The sequence below is a fragment of the Stegostoma tigrinum genome, chromosome 1 (genome assembly GCF_030684315.1).
Source record: "Stegostoma tigrinum isolate sSteTig4 chromosome 1, sSteTig4.hap1, whole genome shotgun sequence".
In the NCBI taxonomy this organism is placed as follows: domain Eukaryota; kingdom Metazoa; phylum Chordata; class Chondrichthyes; order Orectolobiformes; family Stegostomatidae; genus Stegostoma; species Stegostoma tigrinum.
Window position 1 is genome coordinate 78,701,744 of NC_081354.1, and position 24,580 is coordinate 78,726,323.

Below are 24,580 nucleotides of genomic sequence, written 5' to 3' on the forward strand. Positions count from 1 at the left end.
ATTCCCAACTATGAAGCTGTGAATTTCTCAACATGCTTCAATAACATGTCACTGGCATTATGAGTATCTTAAACTTATGTCCAACTGGTTATTAGAAAAAAATCCTAAAAAATGAGGACTTCTCAGTAGAAACTGCTGACAATTATTTTATTTGGCTGGTGGCACGGAAAAGGCTTTTTTGCAGACAACAAATTAATCCATTGCATGGAAGCAGGTTGGGAATTTTTCATATTACTTTACAAATTGTGCTACAATGCCATGATCTCAGCAAAGTCAGCTTAGTCTTCATTGGTTGTATTGCTAGAGGGGGCGGCGGCGGGAGTTGTTGAGGGGAGAACACATTTTGGGCTCATATTGACTAGCTGCTGGTTTTACACAAGGCGGGCATTGCCTCAAATCACTATTTTCAAGATATGACCAAAGCCTATGTTACAATACTTCTGAGAACTCCCCTCTGTTTCTTCCACTTCTCTTTAAGTGTTGGCAATGACGATATGCATTTTATTTGTTTTGGTGCCTGCACAGCATCACCTAACTATATTTTTATTGATACATACACAAAAAAAGGGTCTACGTCCTTTGCTTTTCAACAGAAAAGATATTTTGAAAAAAAGCAAACCAGGTTGCAAACTGGTGCTGAGAGCTAAGCTATCAGGCCCATGTTTATTGCCTTTGAACATTTGTGAGAATATTTTCTCGTACTGAGCGGCCATGAAATGGTGAGAACTACCTTTTCAGAGCTTCAGAAGACAACACAAAAGAGTAGCTCTGGGTTTTCTTGCTTGATGGATACTTCACATCATGATTAAAGCTAGAAACAGCATCATAATGATTTAACCTTATTCTACAAGAACTGCAGCTTATTTAGCCATATTCCCAGTAGTGGACATGATACAACACGTAGGAAAAAGCAGTGTAAAAATATTTTTCAAATATTCTGCAACAAGCTCATTAAAGGCAATAAAACACACTCAAAGGATATGAAAGTACACTTGTGTCTGGTTTAATTGAGGTGCATTTGTTAGAATGGCATTTGTTTCAGAATGGACAAATTGAACAGTTCTTTATTTTTTGAACTAGAAACAATTTAAATTCTTGATCTTCATGAAAGAGAAATTACCCTGAGACCTATATTTTATTTATCTATGTTTACTTGAATTTGACAAGGTTTGAGCAGGATAAGCATGTTAGGTATTACTGCCTCTGTTTACTTGCATACGCAACAGGTAAGGCATTGTGTTCAAAGTGTTAAAGAGGTTTCAACATTGTCATCTCAATGAAAAACAAATCTAGAGCCTTGCTTTGAAAATTTTACATTATGTCAAAGGGCATTTGAAATAAAATGAAAAGATGAAACAGTCACTTACCTGGTTGAGATTTAATATTGATGTTATTATGTAGATGGAGTAAGAAATAATGCATTCCCCATTCCCTCCCATGAATTTTCTTGCAAGTTGAAATGGGATTGTATTGAAGGACATAACAAGCCTATATGTTTTATATACACTTCATTACTTGTCACATGCATCACTCCTCACTGTGAAATGCAAAATCAACTTAATAGTTTTTTTCAAAGATTCATAACTTGATTCACTTTTAAGGCTGGCTGTCCATGTGAAAACATAATCTCACATTATTTCTCACTTCACCGACTTCTGAAAATAAAACTGAAATTCAAACAAGCAAGCTCTCACTCAACCTTTTCACTTTCTAAGGCCAAACAGTTAAAAATTATCAAGTTTTTTTTCTTTCCTTTTTTTGGAATTTGCTATTTGTAAAACACAAGAAGCTGTACTGGAAGTTCTTGAAATTTGTAGTATAGCTTTTTTGGCACTTACCCAGTCTCAAAGTAGCTAAAAAAACACATATCATTGAGTTGAAACAAGCAAAAGCCATCCTTAAATTACAAGGTGAATTGAATTTGTCTATATGCCAGGTATTGGACTACATTTCTGCTGTATTTCTGCTTTGGCTCATGTCCTTTGGTATGGGCGCCAAATCTAATATACAAAACCTGGAAAACTGAATGGCTCATCTTTGTGAGATTACTGTGTTCAGTTACAGGCAACATCTCTCCACCAATAGCTGCAACTAATGTTTTATGAGAAATCTCATCATGTCAACCGCAGGTCTGTTCCTGGAAAGTGTTAACACTCTAGTCACAAGCATCAATACAAGTTCAAATAGTAGTTCATCATTTCCAAGCTAAAAAATTCAACACATTGTTCTCTGTGATTAGCCATCAATATTCCAATGTTACTTCTGTGTCCATGTTTTCAGAAGTGATATTAGCCAAATGCTTATCAGTTGCATTTAAGCTGATTAAACATATGTTCAAGCACATATTAAAGTTTGCAGCTACTCTTGACATTGTGCTGGTAAAACTCCAATAATTGTACTCTATAATCACTGGGAAGTAATCCTCTCGAGGGATTGGCACTCTTTTCTATCTGCTGGAGAGCCTGCTGCATGGGCATGTTTGTGCCAATGGCAGAAAGGATTGAGATGTTGAAAAATTGCAAGATTGGGGCCTGCAATTAATCGCAATATGTGCCCAATGTATAGGAAAGAGACTACAGAAGCCAGTGTTTATTCATTATTTAGGTTGACAAAACCAATATTTATTATGTCTCCCCAATAAGACACAGGAACTTGTTTTGTATAGGCAGAAAGAATTTGTAGTCACATTCCACCTTTTCCCTTGGAAAGTAAAGAGGTCACAAAGACTGCTGATCTCTACACCATTCCCATAATAACACACAGACCGGTCAGAAATGACATTCCTTATTGACCGAAAAGGTGGCAGTAAACTTCCTTCATGAACTGTGAGAGTTTGAGTGGTGAGGCATCCCTACAGTATTGTTAGTGTGGCAGTTCCAGGATATTGGCCCAACAGCAGTGAAAGTATTGCAATATATTTCTGAGCTGGGTGATATGTAACTTGGATAGAACGTAGGGGTAGTAGCATTCCCACCTATTGCCTTTGCTTTTCTAGAGTTTGTGGATCAATGAGGGGCTGTTGAAGAAATTTTCATGAGCTGTTACAGTATATCTTGTGGCTGGCACACACATCAGGTATTTTATACCAATAATGGAGAGAGTGAATATTAATGGTGGTGGATTTATTCCCATGAAGTTAGTTATTTTGTCTAGGTTGACATTGAGCTTCTTAAGTATTGGAGCTGCGGTCATCCAGGCAAAGAAAGAGCATGCCTTTACAATATTAACTTGTGTCCTGTACACGCAAGAAGGACTTGACGAAATCAGGATGAGAGTCACTTGCCACAGAACACCTAATTCCTCAACCAACCTCTTCGCCCCAGTGTTTATGTGGTTGATCCAGATGGTGACCACGAGGATGTTGATGCTGGGACACTTGATGGTAACGCTATTGAGTGCCAAGGAGAAATGATTAGACTCGCTCCCATGGGAAATATTTATTGCCTGCAATTTGTGTGGCATAAACATTACTTACCATTTACCAGCCCAGGATTGAACATTGTCCAAGTCTAATACCATGTGGATACAGACTCTGTCACTATCACAGAAGTTGAGCATGAACCCAAACACAATGTAATTATTCGGAAACATCCCCACTTCTAACTTCATGATGGATGGCAGGTTATTGATGAAGCCAGTGAATTTGATGGGCATAGATCAATGCCTGACCTCTCATTTCACTTCTGTCCATCTTTGTACGAAGGCTGTAATGAGATCTGGAGGCAAGTGGAACCTAAACTGGACATCAGTAAATAGGTTATTGGTGAGTTACTATGATGCGATAGAACTAAAAAAAAACAAAAGAACTGTGGATGCTGGAAATCAGAAGCAAAATCAGAAATTGCTGGAAAAACTCTGTAAGTCTGGTAGCATTTGTGGAGAGAAAGTAGAGCTAATGTAAAGTGTCCCTTTCTCAATTCTGAAGAAGCCAGATGTACCGTGTTTTTTCCATGAGATAGAACTCTTGGAACTTCACAAATCGCATCGCTAAAGGATTGAACTGTATTTGTCTTGCCTCTCGTGAATACAACCTGCCTGAATAATTTTGAGTTTCTACTTTCATCAGTTTGTGAGCAATGCAGTGGAAGTGGAGTTGGAAAAATGAGTTGGTCAGTTTTTGTGAGGCAGAAGGTCTTAAAGGAGCACTTGTTTTTCTGTGATAGAGATAATGGGAACTGCAGATGCTGGAGAATCCAAGATAACAAAGTGTGGAGCTGGATGAACACAGCAGGCCAAGCAGCATCTCAGGAGCACAAAAGCTGACGTTTCGGGCCTAGACCCTTCATCAGAGAGGGGGATGGGGTGAGGGCTCTGGAATAAATAGGGAGAGGGGGGAGGCGGACCGAAGATGGAGAGATGGAGAATTTTTCTGTGTTTGTCAATAAATTTTCGTTAAAACTGCAGGTCAGCCAAGTTGTAGCTGGTGGTGTTGCAGATTCTTTGTGATAGCCCCTGAACAATATAACAATGCTAACTTACAAACATAGGACCCTGAAGCATTGAATATACTGTGGGACAACCCCTGAAAGAATGTAACAGATTACTTATTGTCTTGCAGCACTGAAACTAGGTTCCTTTGGCCACTCCTGAATATTGACCCCCTCAGTCATGCCTGACCAGGCTGCCTTCAGCAGTTGAGATGGGCTCTTGTTGTCACCAATGAGGGACAAAACTCTTCTCTCCTGGACAGTCTAAGGGAGAACATCTAGGAAGGCCTCACGAAATTGTAGTGCAACATTTTGTTTGCTCTTGGACACGGCTTTCAGTGGGGAGTGAGGTTGATGAGTAGAGATTGAGAGTGCTGCAGAGAGTGAAGTGCAATCAGAATGCTGTTTAAAAAGGCCATGAGAAAGTTGGAGCCCTGAAGCTCCCACCAGGGGACAGAACTTCCTACTGTTACGTGTTGGTGTTTCACAAGTGCATGCAAGAGAAATGGGATAAGAAGACTGAAAACTAGTCTATGCCCCCAAGCAGAACTCTCCCCCACTTTTGAGGCTAGCCATGAGTTTTAACCTCAGAAGAGAAAATTCCACCCATTAACTCTGTTTCCCTGTCCATAGATGCTGCCTGAACTGCTAAGCATTTTCTGAACTTTCAGCTTTTCTTTCAGAGTTCCAGCATTCTCAGCTATTTTGGTTTTGTGGTGACTTGCGCATGGTGTTTTTGTGGTCAAATATGACCAATACTTTAATTGAATGGAGGCCCTTTCTGTTTGCATTGCCACAGAATGATTTGAAAAGAAATGATACCCAAATGTTACCATTTCCCATTTAATGCTTAGAAATCATGTGACCCAAAGAAATGTGTATGCCTGCCCTCTGACAGAAAAAATGATGGGCACTTTTTAAAATTCATGCTCATGATGCAAGCATCACTGGTTGGCATTCATTGTCCTTCCTTAATTGTCCTGACAGCTGCCTAAGAGTCAATCACACTGCTGTGGGTCTGGAACCACACGTAGGCCAGACCAGGTCAGGATGGCAGTTTCCTTCCCTGAAGGACATTAGTGAACCAGGTAGGTTTTTTGGACAAGTGACAATGGGTTCATGGGTCATCATTAGGTTCTTAATTCCAGATTTTAATTGAATTCAAATTCCACCATTGCCACAGCAGGATTTGAATGTCATCCCTCTTGTTGAACATATAGCTATGAATTGTTTACTAGTTGATCAGACAGGTGTTCTCTATCTTGGAAGGATCCAATGACTTCAATGGTTTATAAGTCTCCCCCGACACAACTAATTACAAATAGTAGGTTCCGAGCATGTGAGCTCTGAGTTGCTAATGAGTATGACCATAAGATTGTGAAATTCTTGGAAAGGTTCTGATCTACTGATTACATCTCTGAGCCCTCTGAAGTCTCAGGGATAGGTCAATTGACATCCCTTGGCTGGGCAATCCTACTGTTTTGGCATAACACAAGCTCATGTCTTCAAATGGCAGGATGTTGGAGATCTTTATTTCATGGTGCTGGAAGATAATTGGGAAATCTTTCTGCAGCTGCACAAGGTGATACCACATCTGAGCAATTTTGGTCCCCTTATTTAAGGGAAGATGTTATATTATTGAAGGCAGTTTGTATAAGGTTCCATTAGGGTGATGCCTGGTATGAGGGAATTGTCTTATGAATAAAGGCTAACTAGAATTGGGACTGTATGTGTTGCAATTTAGAAGAATGAGTGATGATCTCATTGAAACATATGGAATTCTTATAGGGCTTGACAGGGTAAATGCTGAGAGAATTTTTTCCCTCATGGGAGAATCTAAGATCAGAGGGCATAGTCTCAGAATAAAGGCAGGGGGATACAATTTAAGACTGAGATATGGAAGAATTTCTTCCTCAGAGGATTGTGAATCTTTGGAACACTTTGCCATAGACAGATATAGAAGGAGATCCTTCTGCATATTAAGGCCGAGATAGATAGATTTGTGATCAGTAGGCCAATCAAGGGTCATGGGGGAAATGTACGCAAGTGGACGTGAGGAATGTTAGATCAACCCATTAGCCCACTGAATGGCAGGAGCAGGCTCAAGGAGGAAGATGGACTATTCTTATTTCTATTTCTTTCCGTCTTCTGGCCTTATCTTTGGATTTTCCTGTTTTAGGCAATGCGTTTGATTAACCATTGGCGTTGGACTGTTATTGTTCGTACTAGCATGTCCCCAGGAAAGTGGGATACCAGTTACACTGGCGCCCCAGTGCCCATTATCTGAGGGTTTAAATGAAGAAAATATGTATTTCTCTCAGTCATATTTCGATTGTAATAAGCCTGTCCATGTCCGTCAGCAACAGAGATATCTAACTTTGGGACTGGGTCTATTTGCCTGCATTCTCAGTACGGAAGTTTGGATCGATCACTACTGATGATGGGAAATCTAAATACCCTAATAAATTTTGATTCAGAATCAAGATGAAAAAATTATTGCACTAATATACCCTTTCTTTTAACAAAGTCAATATCATCAGGCAAAAGCATTTACCTTACAATTTATTTTGGCTTAGAAAGTGAGAAGAATTATGTTTTAATTTCACATCAAAGTTCCATGCTAGGCTCCAAGAGGATGGTGCTTCTTTAATATTAATGAAAGAACTCATTATTGCAATTATCCTAAATTTTACTGCAGCAGTGCATACAACTGGCATCTGGCTCAGTGACAGAACATAATAATGTCCTTAAATTATAACTTGTTGCCTGGTATTCACGTGAGACTTGACATATTTTAAATCTTCCCCATTTTAAGAACAGTCTGGGACAAACAGGAAGACTGGTCACACAGGAAATACAAATCATGCAGACACACCCATCGCTAGCACAGTGCCAACAAAACATTTTCAAATTTACTATTTATTTCCAGTACATCAGTACAACACTTTGTTGAACTGAATAAGTAAACCAACCATTTTCTTTCTTACAGTGGCCATACAAAATCGGCATGTAACATGATAATGTGTTGAACGGCAATGTTTATTAAAGATATTCCAAGTGCTACCATTTTTGTCGCTTTGATTACTTTTCCTATTTAACTATTCGTCTATTAATCTTAACTGTCATTACTAATTATTTCACTTCCCTTTTTAAAAAAATGGTTTAGCTATACAAATGGCCAAAATTTAATCAATTTAATCATAAATAATGGAGATTTCACATTTCACAGTTCACTTTATAGATCTGGAACTTTACTAGCTGTATGGCATGCAGTAACTAGACCAGAGAACCTCCTCTCAGCGTGGAATTGAAACTCCTGTGTTTCACCAGTATAAAGCAGGGTAATCCGATGAGAAATAAGTTTACAGTTAAAAGCAGAGGTAATTTTATGAGTGCATCCAATCAGATCGAGTTATATTTATCAGTAAAATAAAGGAATGCTAACTTGTATAAAAAGTTGTTATAAGCCTAACGGACCATAGCGCTGCTCTCTTGTTAGACGGAGAGATGGCTGGTGGTGGTTTAACCCGAGGGTCCCCACACCACAAGTGAGGGAAAAAAGTGCCCATGGTAACCTCGATAATAAAATGTGAGGCTGGATGAACACAGCAGGCCAAGCAGCATCTCAGGAGCACAAAAGCTAACGTTTCGGGCCTAGACCCTCTCTGATGAAGGGTCTAGGCCCGAAACGTCAGCTTTTGTGCTCCTGAGATGCTGCTTGGCCTGCTGTGTTCATCCAGCCTCACATTTTATTATCTTGGAATTCTCCAGCATCTGCAGTTCCCATTATCTCTCCCATGGTAACCTCAACTGGTGTGGGAATTGAGCACACACCATTGGCATCACTTTACATCACAAACCAGCCATCCAGCCAACTGAGCTAATTTTGTTATATAAACCATCATTGCAATCCATAATTTGATTGAAGTACAGAATTTTTATGTCAGTATTGTTAATCTGATTTTGTAATTTGGATTTCATTGAGAGAACAATTTTGGTGTGATTCCATATAAGAGTTTTGCTGAATCACGTAAATGGTACACTAGTTGTGCATTTTGAATCTTTAAGAATGAACAGTATTGTTTCACCTTGCCAAATAGTTGCACCAACAACAGGCTACGAGAATTAAAATGATGTGCTGTGTTGGTAAGTTTAAGTCAGGCTTGTTGCAAGAGAAACCAAAAGAACAGCAAATGCTGTAATTTAGGAACAAAAACAGAAGTTGCTGGAAAAACGCAACAGGTGTGGCAGCATGTGTGAAGAAAAAAATCAGACCTAATGTTTCAGGTCAGGTGACCCATCCTCAGAACTCAATTCCGAGATGAGATAAAAAAAATGACTTGTTTTTTAACTCTGAATTTTCTTCACAGATGCTGTAAGACCTGCTGAGCTTTTCTAGCAACTTCTGTTTTTGTTGTTGCAAGGGATCATGAACTTTACTTTATTTCCATTATTATAGTTAGATTCTTGGAGAATCCATTGAACTCTTAAAGTAGATTAGAATGTGAGTTATTTTCTATGCTAATCAACAACTGTTCACAATTATTTTACATTACCATGCAACTGTCATCTTAATATATGTCTTAACACATCTGAAACAGATCAGTACTGTTTATCAACTAAGTGCTTATAATGAAGTAATACCATGACACTATACATGGTATAGTTTAATATATATTGCCCAACACAATACAGTAAAATACAGTGTACCGAAACAAAGGACACTTGTGAGAATTTGAAGAAAGGGGAAAGGTCTGGTTAGTCATTGCCGCAAAATGATATCATACATTCCAAAGTATTATAGGCAGTACCCCAAGTTGCAGTATTTTGAACTCACTAACTGATGTTGTATTCTGGCTGCATCAAGGCATGACATGTTTACACTTAATTGCTAATGTCTTTGGAGACTGAAGTCGAGTCATAATTAAAGCTGCGTGAATACCCATGGGACATGGCAAAAAAAAATGTTTAATAGCCCCAGGAAGGCTGCCAAGCCCTACTTTATAGGTGGGTAAAGTATGCAAACAACGATTCCCTAGACTCTTCACCACACTGGCATATTAGCACAGATATTGGAAGATTTTTACTGCTTCCCCACAACACATGTGTGTTTGCAGTTGGAATGGAGTTGCGGGGAGGAAGCTGGTAAAATATAACAGGTGGCTTACCCACCCTCGAGCTGTCCTCATTAAGTAACAGCTAGCCCCTTCACTCCTATTGAAGCTCTTAACTGACCAATGATGGGCCAGTTACAAGCTTATTTTCACCTCTGCTACAGCAGTGTGCGTGAACGGAGTGAGTGGAATGAAGAAGGCCATCTTGGGTACTCAATAACATGGGTTATAAAGTGGGAAGGAAGCAGATGTTCCTCCTTTCGGGGAGTGCCTTGTGCCCAAGGATAGAATCCTTTCCCCATGCCTCATTGTGCCTCTCCTCATTGGCCTCCAGAACCCAGACCCCATACCCCTCTTCCTCTCCCCTCCTGTGGGTCCCTGGTCCCTTCCTGACAAAGCACCCCAGACTCACGTCTACGTTTGAATCTATGTTCTTTTTGGGACTCCTTCCAGTCATAGCACTTCTCACTCCTGTGTTCTGACATTGCTGGGGTTGGTTGACAATCAGATTGGCTGGCAGTGCTCAAGGGCAGGACTACCTGTCCCTGAACAGTTTTTTTACAGCACGTCAACTCAAGGCCATTTTTTAAGCAGATGAACTAAATATTATGCCCCATTAACCCCCTCCTCCCAAATCTCACAACGCAGCCCCATAAATGCACCTTCATATCTGTGACAGACCCACCGATATGAAGATATTCCCTGCTCAAGTACAGTAGCCATTATGAATTATAATTGAAAACAAACTAGCTGCAAAATAGTGGTCACTCAATGATTTGTAGGATAGGCACATATCTCCCACTGTGCAAATACTTCTTCAACTTACAATAACTTAAGACAATTTCTGTGTTAACAAGATGCCAAATGAAGCCAGTTTTCATGGCATTGACATCAATTCTGTCTTCTATGTTCTTAATTCCTTGTGGTGGAGGCTACATTCCTAGTCCTAGATGAAAAGAAAAGTGCTTGCCTAATCTTCAAATAATACCTAACAACAAGGCACTATTATGTATAACAGCAGCCATTAATGTGCTAATAGCAATGGTGTTTTAATCATGCAGCAATCTGTGGACTGCAGTGTTTGAAGAAACAGCACTGGGTAGTTGGTTGCTATGAGAACAGGGTTATTGTCAGTTAACCCAAAGGGAAACAGATGAAGACTGGAGGAGCACCTTTGACTGGATGTCTCAGCATATGACAGTTGCTCCTCAATTACTACCTCCACCTATAATCAAAGTGCATCATGCCACTTTAGCTAAACAAAAGAAAGACGCACAACAGTCAACTGGATATATTAGGTACCTAGTCCTGAATGTTCATGCAGACAGTGAGCTGTCTGTCTTAGCAAAAATACAGAAGTCCCAGACCCAACATCCCAAGAGGCAGGACTGGTGTTGGATGCTAATTTGCTCATCCATGCTTTGCTGACAAACATGTGGAACAGCAACTGACTTTGTCAGATGTGCTCTTCACTAAAGGGATGTTCAAAACACAACTTGTGCACATTAGACCTGGTTGGAGCAGGTATAGAGCCGCTGGAGAACTTTGGAGAAGTAGGGCTCCTTTTTGGAAATGTAAAGAACCCTTCTGGAGATGGTCCTGAGTCACCTTTGGGAGGGGTCACGGCCCCTTTAGGAAGTGAGGTATCCTTGGGATTTTGAAAGTAGTTATGATGTCTGTAAAAAGTTCATAAACGCATTCAAATTTTCAAAATAACTGTTGGGAGTTTTTGAGATGACTGTGAAGGCAGTTAAATCTCCTAAGCTTTAAATATTTGGAGAAAACTGTCTGTCTGCAGTGTTATAAGGATCATAGAATCACATAAACCTCTTGGTGCAGGTTGTCTCAGGGAGGTCATCTGGGTTATCATGCCTACACTGACTCTTCAAATCAGTGTCATTACCTGGCACCAATCTCCTCCTTTTTCCCCATATTCTTGCACTTTATTTGTATCCAAATAATCATCCAGACCCTATTGAATGCCTCAACTGATCAATCACTGCTTGCTATTTCACTCTATTTGTTGACATAGCTTGAGGGTTAATATTACAGAATTAGTGCCGTATGACTTTCACAACCTTTCATTAGATAGAAACATAGAAAATAGGAGCAGCAGTAGGCTATTTAGCCCTTCAAGCCTGTACCACCATTCAATATGGTCACGGCTGATCATACAATCTCAGTATCCCACTCCCGCCGTCTCTCCATACCACTTGATGTCTCTAGTTGCAAGGGGCAAGTCCAGCTCCCTCTTGAATATATACAACAAACTGGTCCCAGCAGCTTTCTATGCTGGAGAATTCCACAGGTTTTCAACTCTTTTGGTGAAGGCATTCTTCGTCGTTTCAGTCCTGAATGGCTTATCCCTTATTAGCACAGTAGGAGTATCCATCATTTCACAGTTTACTGAGGATTCCCAAGTGGTTATAAACCCTTTGAAGTGAAACAGTAAATGTTTGTTTTTAAAAGAGATTAAAGGAAGTTTAATGTAGTGACTTTCTTTTGTCAATGAGGTTGTTTCTTGCTTTGAAGTAGTAAATACAAACTTTATCTAATTTCAGCATGATTCCTAAGGTTAGCACATGGCAGATACTGGGTGACTTGGCATAGTAGTATGATGGTAATGGGGTCATGGGTTGAAATAAGTTGTCACTAAATTCACATAGGGGCTATGAAGGACTCTAGGGCAGGCAGTGAGGGGAAGAGATTAGCATGGAGAGTATGGAGGGTCACAGGGAAAATAACATGATGCAGGTTAATGTGGATGGTATAGCAGGCCATGGGTGGGGGGCATAAGGAAATTTGTCCTGGCACAGATGGAACATGGGATGTATTCAGGATGTGTGTGGAGTTGTGAAGTGCAAGGACTCTTGTGCTGCAGTTTGTTTCCTTCCCTGTCTCCATCACTTCAACATGGTGCTCGTGTACTGAGGCTGGCCTTTTGCCCGTCCTTCATCTTCACTGCAGTATCTGAACACCTTCTGAGGTAACTTGCCATGACTCCTATTTTCAACTCCTTGCATCCTCCCTCCTACCCACCCATCACATACTTGCCAACCCCCCTTACCACCCCATGTACATTCTATCCCAGAGTGAAAATCCATGTAGGTTGAATTGATACCTCCCAGGAACATAGTTGTCTCTTAACTGTGGGTTTGTGCAAATTGTTGATAGTTTGCATACAAAATATTTTTATAATTCTTCATTTGTGCATGGGATGAAATAAAAGCCAGTATTTATTGCCCAGCCCTAATAGGCCTTGATGAAATGCATGCGAGCCACCTTGCTGAATTTCAAATTGTGTCAATATATCCATAGTACAGTTACAATGCACTTTTAGGCCTTTGTTGCAGCAATACTGAATGAATAGCAATATAGATTCCAAGACAGAGCTGTATGTGGAAAGGAAACTTGGAGGTGGTGATGTTCACTTGCACCTACTGCTTTTCTGTTTCAGGTGTTAGAGGTTTGGAAGGTGCTGCAGTACATTTTATAAACAGTGTACACTCCGGCTACAGTGTACCTGTGCTGGAGGGACTGGATGTTGAAGGTGGTGGATGAGATGCCAGTTGAATGGAGTGCTTGTCTTAGATGGTGTTGTGCTTCTTGAATGTTTTTGGAGCTGTATCTGCACAATACAGCATTCCATCACATCCTGACTTCTGCCTTATGGACGGAAATCAAATGAGTTGTGTGTCCTTGCAGCCATAGTATTTATATGGCTGATCTAGGTCATGTGCTGGTTGATGCTATAATGCAGAATATTGATGGTGGAGCATCTATGATGATAATGCAATTGAACATCGAAGGGAAAATGTGAAGCAGCTGAAGTTGCTTGGGGAAACAACACTACCAACCCTCAAGAATTCAGTTCTTTAATCCACATGGCTCTGCTAGAACCCAAGCTCAGATCAGCAGGAAATTGGGAAAGAGGAGCTATGTTGATTGCCACTGAATTCCTAGCCTCTGACCTGTTCCTGTATTTAGATTACTAGTCCAGTTCAGATTCCTGTCAATGGTAAACCCAAGAAAATTGGTAGTGGTGGGTACAGTGATGGTAATGTCATTTAATATCAAGAAGATATGGTTAGATTCTATCTTGCTTGAGATGGTCATAGTCTGATACCTGTGTTGCACAAATGTTATTTGCCATTTATCAGACCAAGACTTGAGTATTTAAAAAAAAGAACTGTGGATGCTGTAAATCAGGAACAAAAACGAAGTTCCTGTAAAAGCTCAGCAGGTCTGGCAGCATCTGTGAATGAAAAAACAGAGTTAGCGTTTCAGATCAGGTGACCTTTCCTCAGAAAAGTTTTGAGTAAGGGTCACCGGATCCAAAACGTTAGCTCTGTTTTTACCTCCACAGATGCTGCCAGATCTGCTGAGCTATTCCAGCAACTTCTTTTTTTGTTCCAAGTCTGAGTATTATCCATGTCTTGCTGTATATGGACACAGATGTGAGGGGCCATTAGTGGTGATGAACACTGTTCAATCATCAGTGAACATCCCCACTCCTATCCTTAATTTGATAAAGTGGATGCTGAGAAAATGTTTCCACTGGCTGAAAAATTAGAACATAGGGTCACAGTCTTGGAACAACGGGCTAACCTGATCATTTTAAAATCAGAGGACTTTGTTACATCACACGGTTGTAGATTGAACAGATGGCAAATAGAGTTTTTCAGCTGAAGATTCAAGTGGAACTAAGAGTCACTATGGCTAACCACAAATTTTATAGTAAGCAGTCAAAATGGGTTAAGGAATCCTGGTGTCACAGCTTCTTTATTGTCAGTTACTTACAGTTGCCTAATTCCAGTGGTTTTGCTGTTGTCAGCAATCTGTTGTTTTGATCATTGAATTGATAACAGACCAATCATTTTTCAGCATATTTCTGAATTTCTCATTCTCAATAAAAGATGACTTGAAAAATAATTCAGGAATAATTCATGGGGTATGCCATCTAGCCAAAGTTGGAATCTTATGTGCACGATTGAGAACGTTATAAACTTTTACTTAGATGCAGTTCTATATGGTATCAATTACTGCACTATTTTGATGCTTCATATAGGGCTTCATCTGTTTCAACTTAAAGCTATTGAACATAGACATTGCTATGTAAAGCAGAAAAATGGGTGCAATGTATTTTATCCATATTAGTTAAACAGATGCAGCAAAGTTTCCAGACAATATACAACATATATTTTAATTGACAACTGTTCCCTAATGAGCATCTACCTTTCAGACCGCATGCAGTACTTGATTGCTGAGAAACACATCAGTCACCAGGCAGCAACAGACAAGTCATTACTGTAGGCAATTTCTAAAGATCCTTCCATTTTCCAAAGAGGCTCCACATAACTGGTGGCCACTAAGATAGATTCAACTTTAATTCTGCAAGTAATTACAACCTATTCAGGGAAAGTGATTTATTAATAATTTCTTGCATAATCCAATCCCACAAAATTGGGTACCTTTATAATTTTGCTATAAATCAAAAAATATGACAGCTGTTTTCATGCTAATTTCTAATCTGTACTCAAAGAGCAGCTGCCCCTGCTGACAAACAAATGTCAGCTCTAACATTTAATGTTTTAGTCCTGTCTGTACAAACTTGGCGCAATAAAGCTCAAAGCAGATTGTTTAATGCCCTGGTGATACGCATTGCTTGCTTCACACTAACACTATTTTCAGCACTGAACCCTAAATATGCCTATTGCCTCATTGTTAATTATTAAAAAAAAGACAAAACTCCATGCTCCAGGATGAATAACAAATTATTGACATCAAACTGTTAGAAGTATAAGGGTTGACAATCTACATATTATCGTTTGATCTTATCTTTCACTACTTTCTCATTGTACTATTCGATCTCAGTATGTCTCTATAGCAAGTGTCTGCCACTGTCTGAATTATCCCATAACAGGTTCTTAGGCTTGATTTTCCAGTGCATTTACACCTCATATTGTTTTATAGTTGATGATGCTTATTAACTTAAATCTCAATTCAGATTAAAAATGCCTTCCACCTGACAATGGCTTAGGGCTGGTTGAGAAACAACATGATTTAAATCAGACTGGTGTACATGCTCTAATTTTATTTCCTCCTCACTTATCACTAAAGTAAAGCTGCACTGCACAAATCAGACTGGTAATTTGACATTACCTGGTGTTTGAACAAGCTGGAGGCTGAGTTTAGTGTAAATAATGAAATATTCTACTTCACTGGGCTAAACTTGATTTGAAACATACAAATTTTTTACCATATAAATTGATAGCTGGTGTTACATGATTTTTTTTACAAAAATATCTTGCACTACTTCATTTAACTTTCCAATTTTTTTGACAAAAGTGGATTAGTTTTACAGCTCAGAAATGACACTGTTACACCATGAATGTAGTATTGCTTAGTAAATGGCATTCTTCTCCTGTATCTTATCAAAACAAATGCAATTACATGAAAATTCATGGGATAGTCTGCAAAAATAAATGTAGCTTTCAAGAACCACACAGCACAGTTGAAAAGATAGGCCAGGGATTGCTGCAACAGATGGCACACTAGGAAAAGTACAATAAATAAAAAAGAAAGACACTTTTTTTGTGTATGCCTTCAAAAACAAAACAATTTTGCAAGCTCAGATAGGTTTTCAATTTTTCTGAACATGCTTCACCGTCTGGATAGATGTTGGCACTTTACAGTCATATTGCTCAATTTTGCGGTCATAATGTGCTTTTGGAATTTAGCTGATAATTGAAAAAGTTTGCGTCTTGGAAGAACTGATGACCTCATGATACCTTTGATTATTCTGTATATATGCCATTTATTTGATCTATCCAGTTAGTGCATTTCAACATTTTTCCTTGATAATGCACCATAATCTTGAAAGAAATGTCAAAGTGAAGCAACAGGGATATTAAAACATGCCTTATTACGATACTATGCAGTTATGCATAAGACAAACAAAAACAAATGACAATTTCTACAACAATCATGGAATGACCCATATAAACAAACGTAACAAAATAAAGCCAAAAATTAAAATCACTTCTATTTGAGAATCTATTGGGATACTTTTTAAGTAAAAATATATTCTTTTCTTAAACTATTTTCAGAATACACTATGATTGTTCTCATTTGTTATTCATTACTGAATTTTACAAAACTCAAAGCATAGACGTCTTGAAAGCAGGTTTAACCTGAGGCTTTTGACTTTTATAATTCAATTCAACAAAGGGGAAATTGTCCAAGTTTCTGCTCGTAGCAGAGAAGTCATTGATTCAGGCATACACTGCATGTGATATCCCAGGTATTCAAATGAATGGTCAGAAAGTCACATGTAGCATGCACCTAAATGTCTAATATGTAGTTTTGGTGAATGCGGCTCCTTGTCCTGAGTGCAAAGACAGGCATTTAGTTTTAAAATACATCGAGATGCCCACTGTTTGAGTTTTATGTCAATCTTAAAGTCAAGTTAACAAGACCACTTTTAAAACTTTTTTTTGCCAGTTTACATGGTTTGTAGCAATAACACATATATATCACCTTTGGCATAGTATAACATTCTATGGTGCTTCTCAGCAGTGTAATCAGACAAGGAATGATTCAAAATGGAAGAGTTAGGTGGCAAGTTGAATATTGGAAGATAGGATTCCAGTCTTTAGGAAAATGTAAGGATAGAATTCCAATTTTTAGGGCTTTGGTGCCTATAAGCAGAGCAAAAAGGCTGCAGAAAATGCAATATGTTTGAGTTGTAGAAATGTGGAGCTCTTGGAAGGTTGGAGGATTGAAAAGGGTTTTGGAGATAAAAACTGGGCAAGGTCATACAGATGTTTAAACAGAAGGATGAGAAACTATAATTTTGAACATTGGTGGATTGAGATCAAAGGTTATTGAGAACAGAGCTGTTGGTTGAGCAAGGCTTGATACAGGTTGTGATACAGCAGCAAAGTTTTGGATCAGTTTGAATTCATACAAGTTAGGAAATTGGCCATGTAGCATGGAAATACTCCCAAAAATAAAGTCAGCCTGAGACAGAGGCTGTGCTAGGGCAGAAGCAAAATGTTTCAATAGAGTTGGGTGTTTTCTACAAACACGTGGAAGCTGATGTATTCAGATAATATCAACAAGGGACTAGATGCAGATATGAATTGAAGGGACCAAGATTCAGGGTTGGTTCAAACTATTGCAGGAGAATCTCTGGCTACAATAGGGTAGCTAAGAGACATACATGTTAGAGCAGCCTATTCAATTGAAAATGAAAGAGATGGATTATGTCAAAGGCAGGTCAAGGATGACAAGGACAAGGTTATAGTGGTGACAGTCACATTGAATGTCATTTGAGAACAGTTGTTTCATTGCTGTCAGCGGACAGAATCTTGATTGAAGGGGTTCAAAGACTGAGTTGTGAGAAGGAATCTAGGTATCAAATACACATTCAGCAACTTCAGAGAGGGAAGGGAAGTCAGAGCTTGGTGGGAGTGGAATTGTAGGGGGCTGAGAAGGAGATGGCAACAGCGAGATAATGCCCGATGGGTTGGAAAACATTTACATCATCAGTTAGCATGGGGGCCAGGAAGGGATATTGAATAGTCATCAGTTTTGTGGGAACTGGGTTGCATGGACAAGATAAACTCAGAGGGGGATGAAGAAAGGTAATAGAGAACTAGGAGGAGATTTCTGAGAGTTGTTTACCTTGATGGATAAGAGAAAGGAACTAATGAAAGGTAAAAAAAGTCTGGATGAGAAAAGTGTTTATGGCTGACACGAAAATAGTTGGGACATCAACAGGTAAAGCAAAAAGGGAAAAACTTAGGTGGAAAGTAGTGTGGGAAAATGTGAGGCTATACACTTGGACAGTAACAATAGAGGAGCTGAATATTACTTAAATAGAGAAATATTGCAGTAAGCTTCAGCAGAGGGATTGTGAACCTTTGTGCATAAATCATTAAAAGCTGGCATATAATTTCAGCAGGTATTAGGGAAGATAAGTAGAGTGTTTTTATTTTTAATCCTTTATTACAAAAGGAATGGAGTATAAAATTAAGAAGGTCTTGCTAAAACTATACAAGGTACTTGAAGGATCATGGCTGGAATACTGTAACAATTTTGGGCCACTTATCTAAGGAAAGATGTATTGATATTGGAGGAAGTCCAAAGAAGGTTCACTAGGCTGATCCTGGGTATGAATGGATCATCTTATGAGAAAAGATTGGGCCTACATCAACTGAAGCTTAGAAGAATGAGAGCCAACTATATTGAAACATACAAGATTCTCCGAGGACTTAACAAAGTAGATGAAGAAAGATTGTTTCACCTTGTGAGACAATCTAGCACCAGGGGTCATAACTTCAAAACAAGGGGGCTGCATATTTAAGACGGAGATGAAGCGAAATATCTTCTCTCAGAGGGTAGTGAAACTGCAGAATTCTTTTGACTGCTGAAGGCTGCTCAGGTTGGTTAATTAAATATATTCAAGGCTGAGACACACAGATTTTTATTCAGTCAGAGAACCAAGGGTCATGGGGAAAAGCAGGAGTGTAGGTTGAGAATTATCAGATCAGTAATGATCTGATGGGACTGTCGGAGCAGACATGGGTTCAATGTCCTGGTTGTGTTCCTACATTTTATGGCCTTATGGTCTCCTTATACTTTTTGATGGTGATGGGATGTGGAAAGAGGTTCAAGGAAAGATTTTCTTTCTTCCATTAAAATGTGTGCATTTGTTGCTCATTCCTAATTGTTCTCAAACTGAGTGATTTGCTAAGCCATTTCACAGAGCACTTGAGTGTCAACAATGTCACTGTGTGCCTGGTGTCAAATGTAGGTCAGATCTGTCAAGGATGGTGGACATTTGTGGAGCACATAGGTTTCATTGATAATTAATGCTCATTATCATGGTTTGCATTCCTGAGACTGATGTCAATTCCTGGATGTATTAATTGAATTTCAATTCCACTGCCTGCTGGTGGGATTTCAAGTCACAGCCACAGACCATTAGCCTGGGCTTCCGGATTTCCACCCAGCAACTTTGCCACTACACAGCTCCTGTTTGCAGCAACCAACTAAAGACCACTAGCTTTGCTAGAGGAGTGAGTAGTTTTAGCAGAGGCGAGCAATGACTGAGAGTACTTGCAGATGAAGGGCAAAACCAGCTATGTACCAGGTTCGAATCAATGATTGCAAGTCGTTCTGTTAAAACCAGAAGAATTGAGGGACTGTGCCAGGGTGAAAAATTAAAGGGAGGGAAAGATTGGGTTTTACTGTAGATAAGGCCATGAAAAGTTGATCTGAAGGATACATATTAAGGAAATTGACTCAGGAGAGGTTGGTGTGATAATTTTCAGCATTATCTTCAGCTGGGAGGTAGTGCGGGCCACTGCATCTTAGAATCATCTTAGGTACCACTCAAGTTATTAGTAATCATTGAGTCTGAGTATATATCGCTGTTATTCATACTTATTGGGTCTTAGCATCAACCCAGTTATTGGTAATCATTACGGCCAGGTATAAATCCCCGGCATTGATAACCATTGTGTCCTGAGATCATCCCTGTATTAAATATTCACTGCAAGTTTTGGGAGTAAAATTTAAGAGGGTGCAAGTGACGATTGGCGGGCACATGTTTAACTCACCCTCACCACATCCTTGTCTCTACTAAATTAACTGAATCGAAGCCGGTTAATGTCTCCGTTAAAATTCGCTGCCATGAACACGTCTCCCATGTCCCGCTTGCATTGACAGCAGCGCTTGGGATTGAGAATGCAGTGCGATTGCTGTGAGCTGGGACAGGTCTCCCCTCACCAGCACAGACCACCTACCTGCTGGACAGTTGCATGCAGTCGGTGCTTCCCTTGCAACTCTGCGTTTCCCTGCGTCTTCGTAGGATCTCTATGGAGAGACAACACAAGCATTGACATGTCAGTGACAGAAAGCGGCAGCATCGTACAGCATCTTCCTCGAGGTGGACGGGGGACCGGTTGGGTTTTGAACGCAATCCTGGCAGAGCCTGACTTTAGCCTTGCTACAGCCAGACATGGAGAAAGTGAAGGCAAACTGGCGGCCCCCGCTTCTCCCAGCTGACTGGCGGAACTTGCATTCACATGTTGCTGTTTCGAATCGAAAATCGTTCCCAGGTTAAGAGGAAAGCACGAAGGGAAAGGGCCAAAAAAAATCCCCACAGACGCACTACCAGCCGCTACCTGGCTCAGAAGTTGCTCCACTCTGTCCTGGGCGAGCAGCCGCATCCGATCTGCCTCTGAGCTGGGGCTACGGTAAGGCAGAGTGTCTCCTTTGCCGTTCTCCAGGTGCAGGATCCTCTCCTCCAGCTGGGATGTCTTCACACTGAGGCTGACACAAAACGCGAGCGAAGCGGCGGACAGCAGAAGCCAGAGTGCGTTCGCCAGGCTCCAGCAGCAGCGGCTGGTCTGGCTCAGTCCTACACCTTCAACCTGCTGCTTCAGCCCACTCCGCTTCGGGCTGCGCTCCGCTGACATCTTCGGCATGTCCCGCCGCAAAAAAACCAACAAAACAAACCCTCAGCAAGGCACAATCACTGTGAGAGATATCCTCAGTGCCAGGGCAAGGCAATGGTTCTTAAACCTTTACACACAGCCCTCTTTCTCTGGCTGAAGTGAGCAGAATGATCCTGGGGTCTTTGCTAAGCCCAGCCAGCTTCAATGAATGAGAAGATTGTTCTGACCTGTTGCTGCTACCTGACACCCTGTGTGTGTGTGTGTGTGTGTGTGTGTGTGTGTATGTGTGGGGAATGGGTTCAGCTCCTGTCTGTCCACTCTCTCTCTCTCTCTCTCTGTCCTTCTCTCTGTCTGCCTGCCTTTTCTGAGTGATCTGATACCCTGGTCTAGTTTGCCGCGTACTGACTGCAGGCGGTAAATACGCCTCCAGTCTCCAGTCCCAGGCTGATTAGCATAGCCCTCTCCAGATATGCAAACAACACCTCCCCCCCACCTCCACCTCCTCTTCCCCTCCCCCAGGCCCCCTAATCTAGGGAACAGCGCACCGTGTTCTCTGCGAACTGTGTACACCACCAGTCCCAGGATGAGACACACTCCAAGCAACGAGGCACACGGCACATTTAGTGGGACCGATTACACTGCAGTCAGTACACATAGAGGTTCAGTTTGTCCCACATACACTGAAATGACTGTAATGTGGTTGAAATGTAGAGTGATGCGGGCACAGACGGGTAGCAGAGACTCCATCCAAGAACTGTCCACCGCACTGTAACTCCAAAGGGACATGCGCCTGGACAGACTCTACAACAGGGACAGGGAAGCTAAAATACTGGAAACATTCTGCAGGCGTGGCTGCAGCATCAACCTGAAACACGAACCCCGTTTCTCAGATGCTGTTAGACCTTCTGAGCATTTCCAGAACTTTCTGGAGAGAGATTATTTTGCCACAATTTATAGGACTGTACAATGTCACTGACTTCCAGACACTTCAGGGTGTTTTCTGAGCTAACGGTCATGATTCGGGGGCGCAATAGCCCAAATTTTCTGCCGGGCCAGATCGATAAAGGCCGTAAGAAGTTGCGTCCGTCTGCTCAGAATGTTTTGTCACTGTTAATGACACGGGAAATAAAACTTCTTTAAAAGGCCCGGTACGTTCTGTCTACCCTGCACACCTCTGTCCTAACTGTAGAGATCCCTTTCTGATGTAGTATTTCTGAAGAAGAGTCCAGACCCGAAATGTCAGTTTTCCTGCTCCTCTAATGCTACCTGGCCTCCTGTGTTCCCCCAGCTCCACACTGTCTTATCTCCCTTTCTGATACGGCGTGTTCCAAAGACATTTGTTGCAACAACAAACCTTTACCATCGTATCTTCCATCTTCTCTCCACTCAGTCCCAACAGTTATTTCGTGATAAGGCCCGACTTCAAATGCAGGTGGGCCTTGTGATCTGTGGAATTATCCTTGCACTGAAATCCCACCCTATTAAAAACAGTTGTCCAGCGCGCAAACGAATATTGTTTCACATCAGACCTAGAATATGAATAATCAATAGTCAGGACGATTTGCTCCCGATAAATAATTACGGAGGACGAGCAAGAAATTGCGAACAGAAGATATTGGAGACACTGCATCTTTTAGTTATTTTAAATTATTGGTTAACATTTATTACTTCGTTAATCTTCCTGTTAGCCCTGTCAGTATAAGCTGATCGCCGCAGTCACTGGCTCACTCTCTGTGCCTCGCATGTTTGTACACTTGGTGCCCACTTTTAGCACTGGAGTCCTACGAGAGGAACGTTAAGTTTTGTCAGCCCTAGTCACGTCGGGATTGAACCTCAACTGCAAACTGCAGCTCAGGTAGGGATGGCTTCACTGTCACCAGACTAAAGGCAGAACAATCAGACAGTGGGTTGACTCCGGGGTTCACTTGTCCTTCAGTGACCCCTGCTGGACAGTGGATATGCGCGTCCATCAGATGTGAATGACATTGCAAGAGTCTCAAGCAGACAGTGATGTGGGGAGCAGGTGTATAAACGGGCTTGGTCGCTCACCATACATCACGTATTTGTGGAAAGGATGGCCCATTACGAAACGACTTGTGGCACACCTTAAGCAAGGTCAAGTTTCTAGCTACCGCGGAGGATGGCCACATGTGATGAAGGTTTGGTTGGGTGGGGTGTACCACAAATGTATGTATAATTGTTTAAAATGAGACTGGGATGGGGCGGTGGGAGGCGTTCGGTAGCGATCAGAAAGAAAAGTAACAAAGGCAGCCTCATTGTATCCCAAACACTATTTTCTTAATCTCTGCAATCAGAGGCAGGTGGAAATAGCTCACACAATTCTCAGCGTGTACATATGGAAATCGGCCAATCCATTCCGGGTGGTTGATAACGGTAATAGCGGATTTAGAAACAAAGTGATGCCAGATGCTTTATTTTGAGTGTTGCTGGTCAGGTTACTGACGGGGTAAATCCCTTTAATGTATCTGACACGCTTACGCTGTTGATTAGCCCAGAACTCATTCATTCTTTCAGATACATTGTACGAGGAGACATACTACCCAACTACAGTGGTATGATCAGGCGGTTAATACGCATCTTTTCCTCTCGCTTCCCTCACTGTTCCAATGCTGTCACCAGCAGGCACAGTGCATTCATTCTCACATCGCCCACGCTACGTGGAGGAGCTGAATTATGTCACCTCACTTTCAGCTTCAGCAATGTGAATTACCACATAGCTTGATGATAAAAGCAGCACTTTTGCAATAGCACTGAGGCACATTAACTCCAAGCTTGCTATTGTAACAGCACTCGTGTACATTAACTACAAATTAACTTTCCATTGAAAGATGGAAAATATTTTAATTGCACTTTTAAGTAAAATTAGATTCATAATTAGAAAAAGGGTATGATTACATTGGCATTGAAAAAAAACTAGCTACAATCATAGATTGTCTACGCTACATTCAAATTCCCGACACCCAATTTGTAGCATCTGAGCTTATCGAGCAACAAGACAATTTGAATTGTGATTAAATTAAAATTGAAACTGGAATTGCTTGAAAAACATATATATATATACTCACTTATTCTTAGGTTTATTTCTGTTTGCATAGAAGGGTGCAGGGAAAACAGCTTAGTAAGTGGTATTAAAGATAATGCAATCAAAATACATAAGTTAATATTACACATGATTATTAGATGACATTTTGTCAAGGATGACAAGAATAGTTAGAAAACAAAAATTCAGATCCAACTGCCAAATGGATTTTGCCCGTCAACATAAACAACAGTCTGGTTTAGAGTAATTCATTCTAATGCATTTTTTCCCTCTATGTTTGTCACTAATCAATTCCGCATTATTTTGTATCAGTGAAATAACAAATTAATCCTCTTCAGGGTCGAGCTAGTGGAAATTATAATAACAAAATTATAACGACAATTAATTCGAAGTTTAAAGCGCAGTTATTTTCACATTTATGCGGAGTTAATATTTATATGGTGGCTAGATTCTAAATTCAACAAACACAAAAGGATAAAGTTTGACTGAGCTTATTCTAAGCATCATAAT

At 40.5% G+C, this 24,580-nt stretch overlaps 1 protein-coding gene across 1 annotated transcript in view; it reads right to left on the reverse strand.

Moving 5' to 3' along the window:
• The window catches only part of LOC132210568 (collagen alpha-1(XXV) chain-like), a 370,441-nt gene extending 349,013 nt beyond the window's left edge, over window positions 1-21,428 (reverse strand). Inside the window, exons 1-2 of the mRNA XM_059651301.1 lie at window positions 20,737-21,428; window positions 20,356-20,425 (exon numbers count right to left, since the gene is read on the reverse strand). Coding sequence (XP_059507284.1) covers window positions 20,356-20,425; window positions 20,737-21,039 — 373 coding nt within the window. The 5' untranslated portion in view covers window positions 21,040-21,428. The remainder of the gene's footprint in view (window positions 1-20,355; window positions 20,426-20,736) is intronic.
• Window positions 21,429-24,580: the final 3,152 nt, after the last annotated feature.